General features: G+C 42.2%; 1 protein-coding gene across 1 annotated transcript in view; it reads right to left on the bottom strand.

The window, feature by feature from the left end:
• Positions 1-20,680, bottom strand: part of Syne1 (spectrin repeat containing, nuclear envelope 1) — a 388,103-nt gene that overhangs the window by 149,358 nt on the left and 218,065 nt on the right. The window contains exons 74-85 of the mRNA XM_013026970.1: positions 19,702-19,878; positions 18,142-18,407; positions 14,580-16,740; positions 11,237-11,574; positions 10,896-11,040; positions 9,295-9,513; positions 7,675-7,934; positions 6,306-6,471; positions 5,594-5,746; positions 2,941-3,093; positions 2,148-2,330; positions 1,405-1,542 (exon numbers count right to left, since the gene is read on the bottom strand). Of these exons, the coding sequence (XP_012882424.1) occupies positions 1,405-1,542; positions 2,148-2,330; positions 2,941-3,093; positions 5,594-5,746; positions 6,306-6,471; positions 7,675-7,934; positions 9,295-9,513; positions 10,896-11,040; positions 11,237-11,574; positions 14,580-16,740; positions 18,142-18,407; positions 19,702-19,878 (4,359 nt within the window). The remainder of the gene's footprint in view (positions 1-1,404; positions 1,543-2,147; positions 2,331-2,940; positions 3,094-5,593; positions 5,747-6,305; positions 6,472-7,674; positions 7,935-9,294; positions 9,514-10,895; positions 11,041-11,236; positions 11,575-14,579; positions 16,741-18,141; positions 18,408-19,701; positions 19,879-20,680) is intronic.

Raw genomic sequence — 20,680 nt, 5'->3', positions numbered from 1 at the left:
TCCTTCCTTCCTTCCTCCCTTCCTTCCTTCCTTCCTTCCTTCCTTCCTTCCTTCCTTCTTGTGTTGGTACTGAGGCTTGAACTCAGGACCTGGGCACCATCCCTTAGCTTTTTCATTCAAGGCTGATGCTCTACCGCTTGAGACACAGTTACACTTCCAGCTTTTTGCTGGTTAATTGGACATAAGTATCATAGACTTCTCTGTCTGGGCTAGTTTGAAGCCCAAATCCTCAGAATTCAGCCTCTTGAGTAATTAGGAGTACAATCATAAGATACTAGTGCTAAGCCGAAAGCTATTAATTATTTAAGTAAGGCTTTAAAAAATCCCAAATACTATTTACTTGACAATTAAAATTCTCTCTCTCTCTCTCTCTTTTTTACTTCAATTTGCATGTTAGGATTTCTAATGAGGTGGAATGCTTACGAGTTGATTGTAAAAGCAGGAGGCTTTTATGTACAACTCAATTAACTGGAAAGGAAGAGGGGTTAATTTAAAGGAACAAGCATATACAAGTTATGGGTGAGAGAAAAAAAATCTCATATACATGAGGATACACATATAAAAATAAAAGTTGGTCTGTATTTTATTACAAGACAATTAGCTTATTATATATCTGCATCTAGCCAACTAAATCAAGTCCAACTTACAAAAGGATGAAATAATTTCCTGGGTAACAGGGCCAAAAGTACTTTTGGCACAAGACTTCAGAGGAAATGAAGTAATTCAGCCATCATGTGATGTAGACTCATCGTCAGCTCCTAGCTGTTCCTTCCCAACCCCCCACCTCCTGAGGAAGGCCACGTGAGTGGGTCTAGCAGGAAGACTGAAAGGAGAAGGTGGCAGACTCCTACAGGGGACCTAAATGTGCTAGACAGGTAGGTAGCTAGGGGCCAGGTATAGGATCCGCACATTCATGGAACAATTCCATCTTCCTAGGTCTAACAGATGAATAGTATTTATCCCCACCTCACAGATAACAACATAGAATTAAGACAGGAAACGTATTTTACCCTTAATCGCACAGTCCTATCTAGCTGAGCTTCCTTTCTCCCTGGGTCCGAGTATGGAGCCTGTCATCTTTCTATGCTTTACTAGATCTCTTTGAGGGGAAGAATTTCCCTCAAGAATTTCCCTCTCCACCAAGCTGCCAAACCGAGTCCTGTACGGCCAAGCATTTTAAGTCTTAAGGGAAGGGAGGTCTGGGGGAAGTGGCGGATATTTATTTATAGACCATCTCATGAAATCGCATGGGTGGCTACCTTCTGTTAAAGCAAAACACTGGCTATTCTTTTTAATCTGGTTCCCCTTTAGTGTTATATCACAGCCCTCTGAATGTTGTCAGTCTGGCCAGTTAAATCAAGCTCTTCTTCATTACTCTTTGAAAGTGCTTTTATTTACAGTTACCTGATGCAAAATGCACTGTTCCCGAAGCTGGCTGGAGGAATTCCATACTATCTTCCCGTGAACCAAGACTTTCGCTTTGTCAGTCCACTTCAAAATGAATCCCAGCATTTCATTGTACTCTTCCAGATGTGATGCCGCCTGAGGAAAACAAAGTCACTTAGATTCAGATAAAATTTGTCATCTGTAAAGGCCCCGGCTGGAATCTTACTCCTCTATTGAGCGCCCTCCTTTCCTTCCACCTTCCACCACGGTGCAGGACTCTCACTTCTTTGTTACCTAGTCCTAGTTTTAACTTGACCCTCATTCTAGAAAAACACTTCACTGAGGTGCAAAAGTCCAGTTTATAAGAAAGAATCATAATGGGGGGGGGCTATAGCACCCGCTTAGTAACCTCAAACCTCAGTACTACTAAAAAATTAATACAAACAAAAATGATGTGCTACCTGAACCTACTGAAAAAATGCAAACCAATAAATATAGCCTACATTCAAGTGCTTGAATTTTTCATGTGATTTAATAAGAATTGTTAGTATTTTTTTGTTTTACAAAATGCTTCTCTAGTTTATAAAATATTCACCCTCAAAATCTAGTGACAGGGTTTGAAAGGAAACACATAGAGGCTGACCTATAAATCTTAAGAACAGAAGCAGGCAGGAAATAAACATCATTTAAATGACTTTTGTTATTAGAGGATTAAAAGTTTATTCCTTAGGGCACTTTGATGGCGAGTCTGGCACACGTACCTGACTGAGCTTGGCAAGACGATTCTCCACCTGCCTAATGGTTTGCTGGTGAAGTTCAGTCAGTTTTCCTATCTTCTTGGCCAGTGGCTTGCCTAGTTGGCCATGTTGCTCTGAGAACTTCTGTACCGCTCTATCTAATTCCATCAACTTTGCATTGCAGCCATCTAATTCCTCTCCCAGGACCTGCACAATGGGGAGAATAAAAGACTTTTAGACTATAGAAAAACAAGTTTCTACAGATTTTCTAAGGTCAGAAGGATTCTACTTGCAATAACTTTGGTAAAAAGCCACGCATTTAAAATGATCATTTGCTAGGATCCCATCTCTTTTTGTTTCTTGGGCTAGGGAGGCATTGCAGGATCTCCTATGATTCCCGGTGCTTACTTCCTGAGTGAGAAAAAGGCCTCACGTTTTCTTCTGCCCCACCCAGATGGGTGAAAGTCACTTCTCACCAGAATGCAAAGTCAGATTTAAACACCAAAAAACCCCCCCAAAAAAAAAAAACCAAAAAGAAGATTTACTTTGGAATTTACCAACTTGTACTCCAAAGTCATTTTACCTTTTCATTTTCTTCTCTTTTGGACTCACTAATGGTAGTTGGTTAGAATGATACATTATTCTAGCAGATTTTCGCTCTTGCGTTGGCAATATGCCTACTTTTCTGAGGGCACATTCGTGAAGTTTGCCAGGGACATTGTCTCCCTTTTGAATCCCCAAATAAACGTAACCTCAGTAAAACAGTTTATTCATTTGCCACCCTCCCCCCCCCCCAGTCCCTTCCCCTCCTCTTTACCTTTTGATCAGCTTTCGCTTTAGCCAAGTCATCAGTTTTGGTTTTCAGCTTTGTCAGAATCGTCGTGAGGTCTTTGGCTACCTTCTGAATCTGCCTGCTGAATTCCTGGCTCATGGCCTTGCTCTGCTCAATTTCTTTTACTTTGTCTTGGATCTAAATAATTGATGAGAACAGCAAAACCAATCATGGGTAAAATAGGATAATAGGTACTGAAATTCTCCGATGACACTCACTGCAGGTGGAGGGAGAGGCTCAGACATGAGTGGTGTTTTGGCAAGTTGATTAGTGACAAGTTCCCCTGGCTTTCTGGGCTGCCTTGCTTCCCACTAGCTTTACGACATCCCTTCTGCTGCTGTAGTTTTTAGTAAGAAATCAACAATCAACACATAGCCCATGATTCATGGAGTGAGTATTTGTACACAGCCACATCCTAGCTCCTCTGCACTAATCTTGTGACTCTGGGCACACAAACTCCTTTAGAGGATAAATAAGAAGAAATAAGCCTTTTACTTCACTAAATAGTAAGCCCTTGATTACTGCAGGCATAGGGATTGATTTCCTTTTTCTGTACTGAGGTTTGAACCCAGGACCTTGCATTTCCTAAGCATCTAGGCAGGCTCTCTTACTGCTTGAGCCATATCTCTGGCTCTCCAAATCACCTCTCGATAAGTGTCTCCGGGTGACTTTTTTTTAACTTTCCAAATACATTCTTAATTGAAAGCATATCCAATATGTAGGAAGGTGGAAAGAAGCAAAATTGGGATGGCTGAGGGTAACAGCACTCTAGCATAGCCTATGCAAGGTTCTGGGTTTGATCCTCAGCACTGAGAGATTTCTGATAAGAGTTGGTGTAGTTTGTTAGCAAACTTTCATATATTTGCTAGGATAAAATGCTAGGAAGAAGATGGTCAAGAAGACTGAGGTAAAGACATTATATGAAAAGCCTTAGTATACCAAACCCACCACTACAAAAGTACTTTGGGGCCTATATTAAGTTGTACTAAAGTGGCTGGAATGTATTTGAATAATACTATAGTTGAGATGTAACCAGACTAAGATTTAAAGTTTTTAAGAGTCCAAACTAACCAAGTCATCTGTCCCAATAGATTTCTCAACATCTAAGACAAGCAACAGATCTGACTAAGACAGTGACTCACTCCTGTAATCCCAGCTACCCAGAGAACTGAGATTTAAGTATATTATGATTTGAAGACCTCAGATAAACCTAAGAGACTCTTGTGTCCAATTAGCCAGTAAAGAAATAGAAGTGGAAGTGTGTGTGGTTCAAGTAACAGAATTCCAACCACAAGTGGAAAGTGGGAGTGAAGGCTGAGTTCAAAGCCCAGCACTAGCTCTCACATAAAAAAACAGAAAGCAGAAGCTACGTTTAGATGAGAGTACTGATTCAGTAAAATCGGGTTTTGATGAGATTTTTTTTTTTACAATGTTCTGCCTTTTTTGGTACATTGGAGATTCCAAAGTCCGGCATAGCTTGGATTATTTAATCCTTTATAATTCTACTCCACGCAGCAGATCAGTTTTACTATTACATGTTCTCTTTGTCCCATTTAGAAGGGATCTGAGTTTAATGACTTTAATATTAAGCTACCAAGACAGTTCTAAAAACTCATGAAGATGATTGAAAAGTTATTTTTACTACATGAAGGTGTGTCTTCCTTATAATTGATGTCTTTTTTCTGGTCTTAGCAACAGAAAGGACTCTGCCACTCTTCTTTAGAAACCACTTTAAATATGGTGTTTATGGGTGTTTTCTGTACTTCTTTCCTTTGTTAATTTGACCGAAGGTTCCTAGTCCTAGGGTTTGAACTCAGGGCCTAGGTGCTGTCCCTGAGCCTCTTTGAGCTCAAGGCTAGCACTCTACCACTTGAGCCACAGCCCTACTTCTGGCCTCCTTTTTATTTTGAGTAGTTTGTTGGAGATAAAAGTCTCATGGGAGGCTGGTAAGATGGCTCAGTGGTAGAGCGCTTGCCTTGCATGCATGAGGCCCTGGGTTCGATTCCTCAGCACCACAGAAAGCAAAATGAAAAAAGCCAGAAGTGGCGCTGTGGCTCAAGTGGTAGAGCGCTAGCCTTGAGCTGAAGAGCTGAGGGACAGCGCCCAGGCCCAGAGTTCAGGCCCCATGACCAGACCCAAAAAAAAAAGAGTCTCATGGGGACTTTCCTGACTGGGCTGGCTTTGAACCATGATCCTCAGATCTCAGCCTCCCGAGTAGCTAGGATTACAGGTGTGAGCCATTGGCACCTAGCTTGTTTTTCTATTGATTGCTATTTTATTCAGATACCTCAAATACTTACCTTCTCTTTGGCTGAACTGCTTAACTAAAACAACAAAAGAGTGTGTAGCACACTCGGGGTACTCAATAAGTAGCTGAATATAGGAAATATGTCTTCTTATGCTTTTGAATCCATTACGTTAGTAGAATAAAAAGGGAAGCAGATAAATATCATATTTGAATGGCATTATTCTCTGTATCTATGATGATCTATGTGTTTCTTGCTAATTCAAAATTGATTGTTTCACAGTGATTAGTTATTTGACTCTAAGAAGTTGTGTGTGGAAGTCAAGTGCTCTCATATAAAAAGATGAACCGTATAGAAGAACAGACAGCTGCTCTTTTTGGTCCTAAGTTTACCTGCTCGTGAATCTTCAGTTCCAATGCTACTTCAGCTAGCTGAAGGGAGATTTCCGAGGGCAGAATGGTGTGACGACCCAGGTACTTATTCTTCTGGTCTTCAGCCATCTTCTCGATGTTCTCACGGTGATTCGTGGCTTCCCTCAGGAGGCTCTGAAGACAAGATTAAAATAAATTTCTGGTAGCCTGAAGCATTATATTTATGTTAGCTCTTGTTCTTCAATATATGATTAAAGGTGGCATTAGCAAAATATCTGACAAGAAAAAGAAACTGAATATAAGCATATCCCATTGCACGAGATAAAAGAAAAAAAAACCATGAACTAATGCTAAATGTCTCTGATGCATGTCCCAAAACATAATTTACTACTTCATTAAATATAAACAAGAGTATGTAATTGAAAAAAAAGGAGCAAGTACTCTGCGAGTGTATGCTCACACAAGTGTGCATGCATGTGTGCTGTGATCATATCTTGAACTCAGGGCCTAGGAACTGTCTCTTAGCTTTTACACTCAAGGCTGGGGTTCTACCACTTGAGCTCCATTTCCAGCTTTTGCTGGTTAATTGGAGATGAGAATCTCATCAACTTTCCTGACTCCTCAGACCTCTGCCATTCTTTTTGATCTTAGATCTCAGCCTCCTGAGCAGCTGGCATTTCAGCTAAGAGGGCCTACTTTTGTATGGCCGTAGAGAACAAGGAGAGTTTCATACCTGCATTTCTTCAAGTTGTGCATCCACTTCTATTGTTGGATTCTCTAAGTATTCCTTTGTTTCCTGAACCCAGGATTTTACAGAATTAATTTGAGTCTCCACCATTTCTCTCTCTTGCAACTCTTGCTTTACTAGTTTTCCATCATTCTTCACTTTCTCCTGCATGCTTCAAAAGGAGAGGGGAAAAGCAGAAATGGATTTGAAGAGGAAGGAATACCCCCACATGACATCATCTTACTAAAAACATGCATGAGAAGGAAATCTAGTAGCTTGTAAAGAGACCATATCTAGAAAAGACATTGATCTTAAACTGTCAATGTTCAGTAAAACTAAGATTCAGCTCAAGTATAACAACAGAATATTCATCATCTGGTGTAAAAACTTCATCCTTGGGAAACTGAGAGTTGATTTTTTTCCTGTGTCACTAAATTCCAACTAATTTCTATCTAAAGCATCTGGAGGTGATGGATTATATCCTTCCTCTTTGGAAATCTGCCCACATGGTACTGTCAGTAGCATTTAAAATATGTATAATTAAGATCTTTGTGGATTGTTAGAAGATAGTCTTTAAAGAAAACAACCAAACTAGAGACATTTTACTATTATCAATGCTAGTAATGTCCAAACCTCAACTTTGGATTCAAATTATTGTAATTCTGATTTTTAAAAAAAGGCTTCATTTAGTGGTGGCAAAATACCCTGCCTTCATCAATAACTAAGAGGCAAATTTAGGATTCAAATGAGGTAGCATCAGTTAATTCAGGAACTAAATTATCTAATGACCCCTTTTATCTTTGATCCTGCAAGTAAATCAGGTGGGTTATACACCATCAAGATAAACTTTCTCCGAAATTCACTACTAGTCAGTGGCTTACAGCTACCAACGAGTCACCGAGCTTTATTTAAAGACTTCTCAGTAGTTTAGGTTTCAAGTTCGTCCAATTCTCCTGAATGATACCAGCTTCTACCCCTGTTACTCAGAGTCCCCTGAAGATCACATGAGTCCTTCCAAGCTTTCTTCTGTGGGATTCACACTCTATGTCCAGCTCAAGCCTACCCAGTCTTCAGCCTCAGAAGCTGGCCCTGCCTGCTTCTTCTTTGCATGTCCTGAGCATATTTTGAGTGCTATGCTGAAAGGCTCCTGAAGTCATTCAACCCCGCTGCTCCACTGCCCACCACAACAACGTAGACACTGAGTTTGGCTCCCTCACCAGGGTATTTCTAAATTCTACCAGCTATGTATGTGGGTCATGCTGGAAGAGGGGGCGTGGTGATCCCCACATTTTGAAGGGGGAATGATGGAGACCTCCAGAGCCCCCCCCCGCCACTGTCAGTGTCCAGACAGAGAATAAGGCAGCTGGAAAGCTACCTGAGGCAACCATCTTGCACTGCGATGATTTCCTGCAGGACAGACGACTCTTCTCCAGGGCCCACACTGGCTCCATCTTGGAGCATGCTCAGTGCTTGCTGCTGCAGGGGGCCCAAAGCCAGCTGCTGCTGCTCCAGCTCCAGCAGACAAGTGTCGTGCTGTTCCAGAAGGGCCAGGAGCTCTGCTTTGGAGGCCTTCTCCGCTGAGCCCCCTGGGAGCTTCTCCTGCAGCTGATGAATCATTTCAGTGGCTTTTTGGACCTAATCAGAAATAGACACGCTATGAAGCTCAAAAATGAACTGAAAAATAGAGAGCACTTTCAGACTGACCCTTGTGTACCAAAGCACGCTGGCACGCTGGAGATGGTCAATGTACATTCTACATCCCAGGAAACAAACTGGAAAGGAAGTTCCAACTTTGCATGTGGGTTTTATCTTTGTGTGCCAGTGCTGGGGTTTGAACTCAGGATTTCACAGGCTTGCTTAACATTTATTTATTTATTTGCTCAAGGCTGATGCTCTACCACTTGATCCATATCTCCACTTCTTTCTTCTGATGATTCATTGAAGAAGAATCTGACAGATATTTCTGCCCAGGCCAGCTTAGAATCACCCTCCTCAGATCTCAGCCTCCTGAGTAGCTAGGATTACAGACTTAAGATACTAACATCCAGCTTGTTGGCTTAGTTTTTTTTTTTTTTTAAGATCAAATCTTGCCATGTAGCTCAAGCAAGCCTCAAAGTCACAATCCGCACCCTCTCCATCTCCAGAGTGCTGGGATTATAGGAGCAAACCATCACACCTGGTTTCATCCTGGATATAAATATTTATCTCAAAATCTTATCAAAACCATCAGAGACTATATGAAACATGTAATTTCTGTAAACCAAACCAAAAACTTTCTAATATTTAAGATAGCATGACCACATGCCTTGGAGTCATAAAGAATTCATAGCTGAAACACTAGACCCTATAGAAGAGATTAAATTCAGGATTTTGGAAATCTGATACATTTTCAATGAGTTTCTTGACAGAGAAAAGGTAATTTGTATTATTTCCAGAAACTGTAAGAAAGCAAATGGGGTCCCAAATATCTTGTCCATCTTTTAAAAAGTCATTGTTTGGTTTTCTAATTGAAATAACTTGACCCTGACTTGGGACCAAATTGCACATTGTATTTTCTTCAAAATTTCATTTACATGACATTGAAAAAAAGAGGAAAGCCAGGCAGCAGTGGCTCAGGCCTGTAACCCTAGCTACTCCAAAGTCTGAGATCTGAAGATTATGATTCTAAGACGAAAGTCTGTGAGATTCTTATCTCCAATTAACCATCCAAAGGTTGGAAGTGGAACTGTGGCTCCAATGGTAGAGCTCTAGCCTTGAGCATAAGAGCTCAGGGTCATCAATCCCAGACCCTGCGTTCAAGCCCCAAGACTAACGGGGGAAGGACCGGGGGTTAAGGAAGGTTTAAAAAAACAAAGAAACAACAAACAAAAAAAACACTTTGGGCAAGTCCAATTTCCAAAAGGAACAAAATACTGTTTATCCAAAGACCTTGTAATCAGTGAGGAGAAAAAAACTAAAAGCACACCCAACTTGTGTATCAAATCCTGTAGGCTACCTTGTCGTGCAAGCCTCGCCACTCATCAACTGTGTCTTCCAGAATCTTCTCCTGGTCCTGGGCCACCGCACGGAGTCGCGTCCAACGCTGCCAGACAGTTGTCATGGACCTGTTCAGCATGGCTTTGCTCGCTTCATTCCCAGTTTTCTCCAGCTCTGAAGCTTTTTCCTCTAGAGCCACAATTTTCTCATGGAAAGAGGCAACTACTGACACTAAAGCCTGAGGGGAGGGTGGAGAAGAGAGGTGATAGTCAAGACGTTTTCAGTTGTATGGACATGATCGTACATAAATTCATTTTCATCTAGTAACTCGTACTGTATCTTTTAAACATATAATTTCATTGTTATGCTTAAGGTGTTGTACAAAGGGGTTACCATTTCCAAGCTTTCTCTTTATTTTTAAACTGAGTTAGAATGGAGTTTTGTTTTCTGTTAAGAGGTGAGGTAAATATTATTTATTTGTGTATTTTAAACCAAAGTTTGCTACTTGAGAAGATCTTTCTTCTTTTTTCTTTGTTGGTTCTGGTCCTTGGTACTGTTTCTTAACTTTTTTGTTAAGTGCTATACCACTTAAGACAGAGCTCTACTTCTGGATTTTTAAAAAAATAGTTCATTGGAGAGAAGAGTCTTAACTGAGGCTGGCTTCAAACTGCTGTCCTCAGATCTCAGCCTCCTGAGATTACAGGCATATCGCTGCAATTACAGGTGAGAGTCAGCAGTGCTCAGCCTTTTTCCTGATCACGGCTGGTGTTCTACCACTTGATCTATACCTCCACCTCCAGTCAGTTAATTGGCATGGCCTCAAACCTGGATTCTCAGACCTCAAGTCTCTGAGCAGCTAGGATTACATGCATGAGACTTTGGTGCCTGGCATACTTTTCCTATTTTTTTTTAAATCAGCAAACAGCAGAGTGCCAGTGGCTCACACTTATGATTCTAGCTACTTAGGAGGCTGAGATCGGAGAATTGCAGTTTGAAGCCAGCCTGGGCAGGACAGTCTGTGAGACCCTTGTCTCCAATAAACTTCTCAACTAGCCAAAATGGAGTTGTGGTTCAAGTGATAGAGCAGCCTAGCCTTGAGCAAAAGAAGCTCAGCAACCGGGTCCAGGCCCTGAGTCTAAGCCCCAGGACCGGCACATGCACACACACACACACACACGTGCATGCGCACACACACACACACACACACACACACACATCAGCAAATATATAAGTAAATTAAAGTTAATATTTCAGGATAATCTGTGCCTGGTGAGTGAGGCTCACTGATTGTTTTTTAAGTTTTCTTTGAATTCAGCTAACTTATCAACAGAAAAATTATTGACATTTCTTAAATATCCTATCTTTTCACAAGCAAAGTGCTCTGAATGTCTCCTTTCAGTCTTAGTTCTACATTTCCAAGGGAAACCCAAAAAGGTGGCATCATTTCACTCACTTAAAACTTTTGTGACATGGGGGTAAATATCTATTTCTAGTAGTTTAAGAAACCCAGGTGGAAATGAAGATTTAATGATCTGTTTGTGGAACCTTCCATCATGTCATGAAGACCTGGGACAATGATAAATTAAAGGATACGTTCAAGGAACAGATGACCAAACTGACCTTGTGTTCGGACAGTTTTTCTTCTGCTTCATGTCTAGAAGATGTCTTCAACAAAGAAAACTCAGACAGTTTCTTTTCTGCATCATTCATCAAGTCAATAACCTCTTCCCTTGCTTGCTGATAATCTTGACTTTGGACTGTGCATCTTTGAGAGATTTCAATAGAAATCAATGTGATAGGAAATGACAGATTTGTCACAAAGAGCTCTGTCATCAATAGGTCTGGTGATCATTAAGAGAGAAAAATGCATTTCCTGCATAACATAGATCCTTTGTACATTACTGCTTTTGACAGGCAAATTCCTTTCGCTGACATATAAAGCACAACACCCTGGTACGTACCGCTGTAAGAGGGCTGCCTGGGCCCGGGAGTCCTGGAGGATTCTTTGGCTCCGCTCCTCCAGGGAAGCCATTTTTTGGGCTAGTTCTTCTTTGCCCGTGGACTTGATGAGCGAGTCTAGTTTGGCTACCAGGCCTTGGAGTTCCTCCAGTTTACTGTGCAATTCATCCTCCGTACTGAAAAACTCCATGTGGCTTTTGAGATTTTCCTCTGCGCTCTCCACATCGAGACCACTGCTGGCCAGCTGCAGCATTTCTTGGGCATCCTCCAGCCAGTCGTTCGCTGCTTGATGGACCTGGTAATACCTTTGACACTGGCTGTATATTTCAGTCAAAGTGGCCTGAGAGAGAGGAATGGCACACACGATCAACTCCCAGTATATCTGCAGGAACCAGTTTTATCTTTCCAATCCCCAGTCCTACAGAGGCACCTGTCTGTGTACAAATGAACTGATCAACTGGTGGAATTCATGTCATGTGCAATTTTAACCCTTATTTTTTTCTTCTGCTATCCTTATCATAATTTTATCATTGCCGTGAAAGTGAATCAAAAATAAACAAAGATAGAGACTACTTTATGTTGGTATCTTGACAATTTCTGAAGCTTTCTCTAAAGAAAAAAAAATGCTGGTCCCTGGTAGCTCACACCTGTCATCCTAGCTACTCAGGAGGCTGAGATCTGAGGATCACAGTTCAAAGCCAGCTTGGCCAGGAGAGTCCCTGAGACTCTTATCTCCAATAAACCACCAGAAAACCAGATATGGAGCTGTGGCTCAAGTGGTAGAGTGCTAGCCTTGAGCTGAAGGGCTATGTTCAGTGCCTAGGCCCAGAGTTCAAGACCCATGGCTGACAAAAATAAAAATAAAAAAATTAATACTTGGCAATGTGTGGCATGCTGAAAGTTTAGTAAAATACAATAAGTTGGCTAAAAGTATAGGAGCACCACCTCTCCAACACAGAATCCATTCGATCAAATAGTAATTTCTGGAAAGGAAAGGGTCACATAAGTCTTGAATAGAGACTAGGAAGGGCATATCTGGAGGTTGGGCCCCTTCAAACAGAGTAGGAAAGAAATCACTCCCACAGATATGAGCCAGTGCACAGGTAGGCTCTGCTGTATCAGCCAAAGAGCAGGGAAGAGGTGGAGAAAGCAGAGGATTAACTGAATGAAGAATGGGGGGACAGAGCCAAGAATCTGTGGAGGCCACAAATGCCCATTCAGGCCAAGATGAACATGAATCAAACAAGATCACGGAGTAGAGACAGCTAACAGATTTAAGATTTTTAATTCAAATGTATCACTCTATCAGCCCAGGCACTGTGGCTCATGCTTGTAATCCTAGCTAATCAGCAGGCTGAGATCTGAGGATCACAATTCAAAGTCAGCCCAGCCAGGAAAGTCTATGAGACTCTTATCTCCAATAACCACTAAAAAAAAAAGTTGCAAAGTGGAGCTGTGAGCAGAGCACCAGCCTTGAATGGGAAAGCCAACTGCAAATGCAAGGCTCTGAGTCCCAGCCCAGTACCAGCACAGGAAATTAAAAAAAAAAAGTATCACCAAATCAAAAGAAGTGAGCTTGTATGACATGTTTTTCAAAAATGAAAAGATCAAATCTTACCTTCCCCTGTAGCTTATTTCTTTTTATTTCTATAGCAAATGGATACAAGTTTAACAGCCTTTAGTTTAAGAGGCTAGAATTTTATATAGTAAAGTTTATTTCACCCAAACATTCAGATATCACTTTTACTAGTTAAAGGTTTGTCCTTATTGAAAATAAAAAGAAATAGCTATGTTTTATCAGGAGTTACCTCCTGCCAGACCTTGGACTGAGAAGCAGAAATGCTATTACTGTTATTACTGTTGATTGAAACAAAGGATGCACTTTGCCCAAGATCATGAATCTGGGATTTAAAAAGCACAGGTATTACTCCAAGCCAGCTACTATATTACTCCAGCTACTATACATAGTGTCCTGAGGAATGTTGTTATTGATCTAAATGACTGGTCAAAATCTAGCATCAGAAGGAGCGAGGGCAGGTGTAGAAAAAAGACCCAGAGATCAAAGGAAGTAGTCCTTCTGCAGAATACAGCCAAGGTCCACAGCAAGCCTCAGACAGGAGGGGATTTGAGAAGTCCTACACATGTTCCATTCCCAATTGTCATCTCCAAGTCTAGTCATTAATGAATATTCTACTATGGCTTCCTCGGTGCTGTAGGGAAGCAAAAGAAAGGGGGAGAAGTACCTGCCCTGACAGAGGGGGGAATGGATGGGAAACCCCCAAAAAGGAAAAGGCTGAGGGGCCTACACTCTACAGAGACTCATCCTGCAGCCACCTTACAAACGCTGGGTTTCAAAAGGACATGGTTAGCTCATCACTAATCAGTTTTCACAATACACAAAGACAGACATTCCTCAGTCTCGGTGGGGGATTAATTCCAGGATGCTCACAGACACCTACACTCAAGTTCCTCATATACTTGCACACAAACCTTTACACAGCCTCCCTAGCTTTCCAGAGATGTGCCGTCATCTCTAGTTCATTTATAATACCCACCGTGAGGTAACTGCTATGCCAGTAGTTGGTGGATCGCAGTGCTTAGGGAAAAATAAAGAAAAAGGCCTAGATAACTTTTAGAGCTTCAGAAAACATTCCCTCTGTGGGATGTTTCTGAATCTGGGATCTGTTCTGAATTACACTATTAAGGTCATGTTACACTCACAAGCAAAGTAGACATATGACAACACATGAATGAATACTTTGTATAGGAAACATGAGAATGTCTACTGACTATCTGTTGAAGATGGTTTGATCAGTCGGGCACCAGTGGCCTACATCTGTAACCGTAGCTACTTAGGAGGCTGAGTTCTGAGAATCTCAGTTTGAAGCCAGACCAGGTAGGAAAGTCTGTGAGTCTCTTATCTACAATTAATTACCAAAAAGCTGAAAGTAGAGCTGTGGTTTAAGTGGCAGAATTCCAGCCTTGGGCAACAAAGCTAAGGGACAGAGCCCAGGCTTTGAATTCAAGTGCTAGTAAGGCACATGTACAGACAGACACAGACAGACAGTCACACACACACACACACACACACACACACACACACACACACACATACACACACGCACACACACAGAATGACTGAAAGGGTGACATTGATCAAGATGCATTGTACTCCTTAATTGACACCTTGAATTGAAACCCCTTTGAACAACTACTTGAAGATAAATTTTACAAGAAGAAATAAATACTTAAAAAATGATGTTCATCAGCCCAAACCAGGCTTCTCCTCTCTACACTCAGGAATCAGCAGAATGAAAATAGAGAAGGGGCGCAATCACTACCCACCTGCCGGGCGCGCAAGGCCTCCCGCACGTCCCCATCCAGCTCTGAGAGCTCCGCCAGCGTGTGCTCCAGGTCCGCAGAAATCAGCTCCTTGGCTTTGGTGAACTTCTCCTTCTCCCTGTGGCTCAGGGCGCTCATGATTCTCAGGCTGGACTGCACCTCTTCCTGCTGGATTTGGATCTTCCTGATCTCCTCCTGGATGTCCCGGAGGCTGAGATCCAGGCACACCGGCCCACTGAGCTCAGCCTTCACCCTCCGCAGCCAGTCCAGGGAGTGGCTCATCTCTGTCTGGAAATCTCTGCTCTGCACCATCCGGCTCTCACACTCTGCTACGGTCTCCCCAAGGCCAGAGGTCATGTGCTTTAGCTCCTCTTGCCAAGTGTGCACCTGCTGCTTGGCTTTCTCGTACGCTGAGGGATCCAAATGGGGTGAAACGTCTTCCAGATGCACAGCCAGTCGTTTGAGCAGGATGGCGGAATCCTGCAGGCTTCCTGCGAGAGAATGATAGATTTTGAGCTTTTCTTCGGCGGGCAGCGTTTCCTCGTTCACTTTAGACTGCTCTGTCTTCACGGCCTCTAGCTGTCTTGCCAGCTGCTGGCGCATCTTGGTGTGCTCTTCGTACACACTTGTGGTGTCTTCCAGCAAGCTGGCCCTTTGCTCCACCTGCCGCTTCAATCTGTGATAGGAGGTGGCGAGGCAGAGCATGTCATCTGGCTGCCAGGGCTGCCCTGTGTTGCGGAAACTCTCTTTCTTCTGGTTCAGTTCATCCACTGCTCCTCCCAGGCCCACCACCTCATCCAGAAGAACTCTGCAGCTGTCCTGAAGAGCCAGGCTCTCTTCAACGACCAGGTCTGCAGGAACCTTCCTCATCTTCCCAAACTGATCTTCCAGCTCGCTCAGAGACTGCGTGGTCAGCTCGATCAAGGAAGCGTATTCTTTGCGAGCCAGAATTGTTTCCTGGACTTTATAAAACTTGTCTTTCGCCAAGGCCACAATGACGTTAAATTGTTGGGGCAAAGCAGTTAGCTTTTCATTGAGGTAGGAGTGATCAACGTCATTCAGGGTTGGTAACATGGCCTGCCCATTTCTCTGCAGGGTCAGGAGGAGATTCTCATATTCCGGAGACTGTTCGAGAATGTGCTGGTATTTGTCCAGTTGTGTATGAAGCTCGGTGCTCTCGTTCATGAGGTTGATTTCGGGAAATGTCACGATATCTGCGTGTTTGAGCCAGTGACACGCTTTATCGAAATCTTCCTTAAAATGCTTTCTAGAAACTAAATTCTTCTCTAGCTCTTGCAACCGATGGTTGCATTTTTGCAACACAGAGTCATAGACACTCTGCAGTTCCTGAAGTTTGCCCAACACCTCGCCCTTCTCCTGCTCTGTGAGTGCTTTCATTAATTCACGGCCCTGAGCCCAGAGTCCGGTGACTTCGCTTTGGTAGGTCTTGAGGCTGGCTTGTGCACTCTTACACGTTTTAACCTGCTTGCTCACGTCATCCGGGAGCAGGGCGATGTGTTCACGGAACATGATCTTCCGCTCGTGTTGCTGAATTTGGCTGGTGGCTTGGAACACTGCCATGAGGAACTGGGTTTTCTCAGACAAGGCTTTGTTCAGGTACTTTCTTCGCTGGCCCACCAAGTCGCTGAGGCAGTCCACGTGCCTCTGAGCGTCGGAGAGCGCCTTCTGGATCACCCTGCGCTCGCTGAGGCCCAGATCAGCCATCACCCTGTCAGCATCCTTCGTGAGGGCTTTCAGGAGCATCTGTTTGGCCTCCAGCTCACTGCAGATGGCCAGGTGATCCACAAGGAGGTTCTGAGCCATGTCGGGAGGGGGACTCTGCTTCAAGGCCTCGGCCAGGCTGGGCTGCTGCTCTTCAGCCCACTCCATCAGCTCCTGAAACCTGGACTGCACCACATTTAACTCCTCTAAGTTGGTGATGGATGCCTGGATTTTCCTTTTGACCAGGTCCTCTAGCTGAAACCAGCGCTGCTCAAAATGACTGGTCTGTTCTTTGACTAATTCTTTATCATCTAAGTTCAGATGCTCTATCAGTTTCTGCTTTTGATCTTTCAGATCTTCCATGGCATGTTTTTTCTCCTGTAAGGCCAAGGCCAGCTTTTGTAAAGCTTCCAAATGGATGGCTGTACTCTCTGCATCGGATCTGCAAAAAGAGTAAGAGAGGAAACAGCAATGTAGCTCGTTCCATTTTCTCACCATTTTCCTTGCTTTGGGTCACTGTGAGTAGCTCAACTCAAGGCTTATCAATACAGATGCTATAGTTAGAATACAGCATAACTCTCATATACTTCTGTATTAGAAGCTGGAGCAAATCGAGTCACCTAGATTCTCCCCCACTGTCCTTTTTGTTGGCTATTACTCTCGTTCAAATACACTGAACTTAAAACTTTTAGCTTCCTCTGATTCTTCCTTTAGCTCAGTGACGTGCAATCTGCACAATAACAAGAAACATTGATCTATGCATTGCTGCAAATAGCAAAGGCCAAAAGTTATTCATGACCTAGTGCTTTCTATTGGGAATGAGAGCCAATAAACAACAAAGCCTTGAGGGGTCTAAGCTATAATGTAAAGTTGATGGTTTAATGCTACTCAGCATTAAATTTTTTTAGATATTCCTGTTTGATGGTGCACTAAAGTATTGGAAATCTTTAAAAATAAGAATGTGATATAAAAAAAATCATTACCCTTTCAGTTAGCAAGTTCATAGAAAAAGTTAGATTTCGGCCATCTGTTTTACATATGCAAATGATCACTTCTAAAATGTGAGAAGCAGGGTTGGGAAACAGAAGGAGGAGTTCTGTTTTGAACACATTAGGTTTAAGGTGCCTATTGTTAGTCGGAAGTATGTTTGTTTGGTTTGGTTGGCAGCAATTGGATTAAATTCAAAGAGCAGTAAGTGATCAGTATCACAGAAAAGTAAGCAAATCAGAAAACAGTACACCAAAACAAACCCAAAATCCTCTCCATGGTTTAACTACATCTAGATAATGTTGGCAGTTTTCATCGCAACAAGCTAATACATCCCAGTGGAACTGCAGATTTCTTTAATTCTGTTGCTCAAAAGCATAGGAAGGTTTCAAGTGAATGTATCATCGAGAGGGAATAATCTTTACTTTTCAAAGAAAAATTATCTCAGGAGAATTCAACCACTATAAAATCTGAAAATAGGATGTAAACACCAGGGTTTGAATTGTGTGCTAATTTCTAGAATGGAACCAAATAGGTATTGTTTCACAGACTCAACAGAAATCTCTGGCTAATACAACAGCAGGAATATTTCCAGAGTCTCCCTGCAGGTCACAGAGAGGTGGTCTTTGGAATCACATAGAAAAACACAGCTGTTCTTCAGTTATCACTCTTTCTTCTGCTGCTAATTTATATTAAACTAGGAAGTCCCTGAGTCTATTTCCATTTGCCTCATAGTAATGTTTGGCCAATAGTGATAACAGACAATGAGTTTTAAAATAAGACATTGTAAAGTTTTACAGGAAGGAAGAACTTCCTGGGTTAGCATGATGATAAGCCACTGGAGATTTTCTGCTACCTGGCCAAGTTGTCCCACTCTGTAGTAAATTTTTCTAAGAAGGCTTCCACAAGGTTCCTGCGGTCATGGTAGTCTCTGGTTCTCTGCAGATCCTCTTCGCGTTGCGAGCACAATGTGTCAGCCTGCAGACACAGGTCTTGCCACTGCTCACTCAGGTGGTTGATTTCCTTGTGCTCAGGAGATTCCTGCTTCCTGGTTAACTTATTCACCTTCTCTAGGATGGTGCCCACACACGCCTGCTTGCTCTGCAGCTGCTTCACGAAATCCTGAAGGCATCGGATAGCTTACATGTTGTGAACTCTTCCCAACCACACCCAGTGAAACACAGACACAGACTTCTAAACATTTTACATTTCGTAATAGGCAGAGACTGAAGAGAAAACCAAAAATTCACCACATCATTTTGTGAACATAAATTCCTATGTTCAGGGTAACCCTGATATAAAGGATGATAAAAAGTAACTTTCCTGCTTAATCTTTCTAGATTTTTGAAGAGCTCATGTTTTTGTAAAAGTAATCAAGTTCATGTTATCTGTTACTTCTTCTGCATTTTCAAACAGTATTCTAATAGAATATATATGTGTATGTGTATATGTGTGTATATGTATATATGTATTCTATTAGAATACTGAATATATACATATGTATGTATATATGTATATGTATATATTCATGTATATATATGTGTACATATATATATATATATACGTAGATGTATATATATACATATATATACAGTATACATGGTTGCCACAGGAAAAAAATCTTTTGTTTGTTGAAAATTGAATCCAATCTCATTAATGTACTTATAAAAATAATTTTCAATTACAGTTAAATTATACATGATATAAACCAGATTTCTATTACATTCTAGTTAATTACATATTAGCTAAGTATATAAGTAACTCATAGGCTTGTGTCCTAGCCCTTTAACAATGTGGTCTTCTGTGTTCATCTAGCAGCCAACTTCCAGCCATGTGTGCTCAATACCAGCCGCTTTGCATAGGACCAACACGGCTTGTTATCCTCTGATAAACATGGCCTGGGGAACCCCAAGGATACACATTTCCTTTGTCCCCTCCTATGATCTGTCCTTTCCTTCTTTTCCCATTCCCCTGTGCCCTTTCCATCTCCTCCATTCCTTTTGCTTATTCTCCTTTTCCTTTCCCTCTTCTCCTCTTTCATGTCTCTCCTTCCCTCCCTCCTTTCCACCCCATCTTCCTCCTTCTTTCCTCCTCTTTTTCTGCCTCCTTTCCTCTCTCACCCTCCCTCCCTCTTTTTTCCCCTTCCTTTCCTTTCTTCTTTTATCTTTGGCTCAATAGATATTCCTGCCTCAGCCTCCAGAGTGCTTGAGACCCCCACCCCCGCCCCTTGCCACGACACCCGAGTCAATGAATGTTTGCCTTGGGACCTGTCTTTCCCTGGCACCAAAGCTGGGCTGCTCAGGCGCTCTCCTTCTGCAGCTAGCTCTGCTGATGTCTAAGGGTTGACGGGCAAATCACTGTGAAAGCGCTGAGTGCTTTTCATCTTTTCTACCATCTCCGCCATAGCAATCCGCACCTTGACCTGGGAAAGCATGTTCTGTGCGATGTTCAGCTCCAGCTCTGAGGGCCTCCTCTTCATGTTCTGCAGCTGCTGATCTGCATCCTGGAGGAAAATCCACAGCTCGGCCTTCAAGTGTCTGATCTCCTCCCAGCCCTGAGTTAAGTTCTGCGCCTGTGCCAATCTCTGCTCCATCTTGAGAAAGCACAGAGGACAAAGAGCAAGTTAGGGGCAGCTAGCAGCACTTCTGCTCCGTGAATCAGATGTCATTCAGCATGTCATAGGCAGACAGACACCTGTGTACACACGGATAAATCCGGGAAGCACTTCCTATTTCCTCAGGAAAAGATTTTTCCTTTAGATTTAGAGTTTCTAGTGCTCTTAAGAGTCTAAGAATTATACCATGTGATCTGAATCAATGCAGTCAAGCAATAAGAAAACTTAACCATTTATTAGAATAAAAGCTGCCCTTAAAGTTTTCACTCTGGGCCTTTCTTTCCCTAAGCATATCTGACTGATTTATGTATTGATGTTAGGGTCTCTAGAATAGTTGCATTGTTATTTAGAGTCCACTTGTCTTTCCAGTTTATAAAGCACAGAATTACTCATGTTTTTGTTATACCTGGAGATGTACTTTGCTTAATTTTGAAAGTTTACAATTATTCCAATGAATCATATTTATAAACTATATGGATTCTCTCATCTTTCATAAGGTTTAAGGACAGGTTAACTTTACTCAAATAAAAGAGGAAAATCTGTAGTATCACAATGCTTGATTTCCTCTGTTCTTTTGGATCATTTTATTTGTTCTGTGAATATTCAATATCAATATGAAAATGTCTTATTTGTGTGTGGTATTAAAGTGTCTAAGACTGCAGCAGTGGCAGTAAACACAAGCACAGGAATCCAGTGCTGCCATTTGTCCTTCCTTCCTTCCTTCCTTCCTTCCTTCCTTCCTTCCTTCCTTCCTTCCTTCCTTCCTTCCTTCCTTCCTTCC

Source organism: Dipodomys ordii, unplaced genomic scaffold, assembly GCF_000151885.1.
Source record: "Dipodomys ordii isolate 6190 unplaced genomic scaffold, Dord_2.0 Scaffold98, whole genome shotgun sequence".
Lineage (NCBI taxonomy): Eukaryota > Metazoa > Chordata > Mammalia > Rodentia > Heteromyidae > Dipodomys > Dipodomys ordii.
This window is presented reverse-complemented; position numbering and strand designations above follow the sequence as displayed.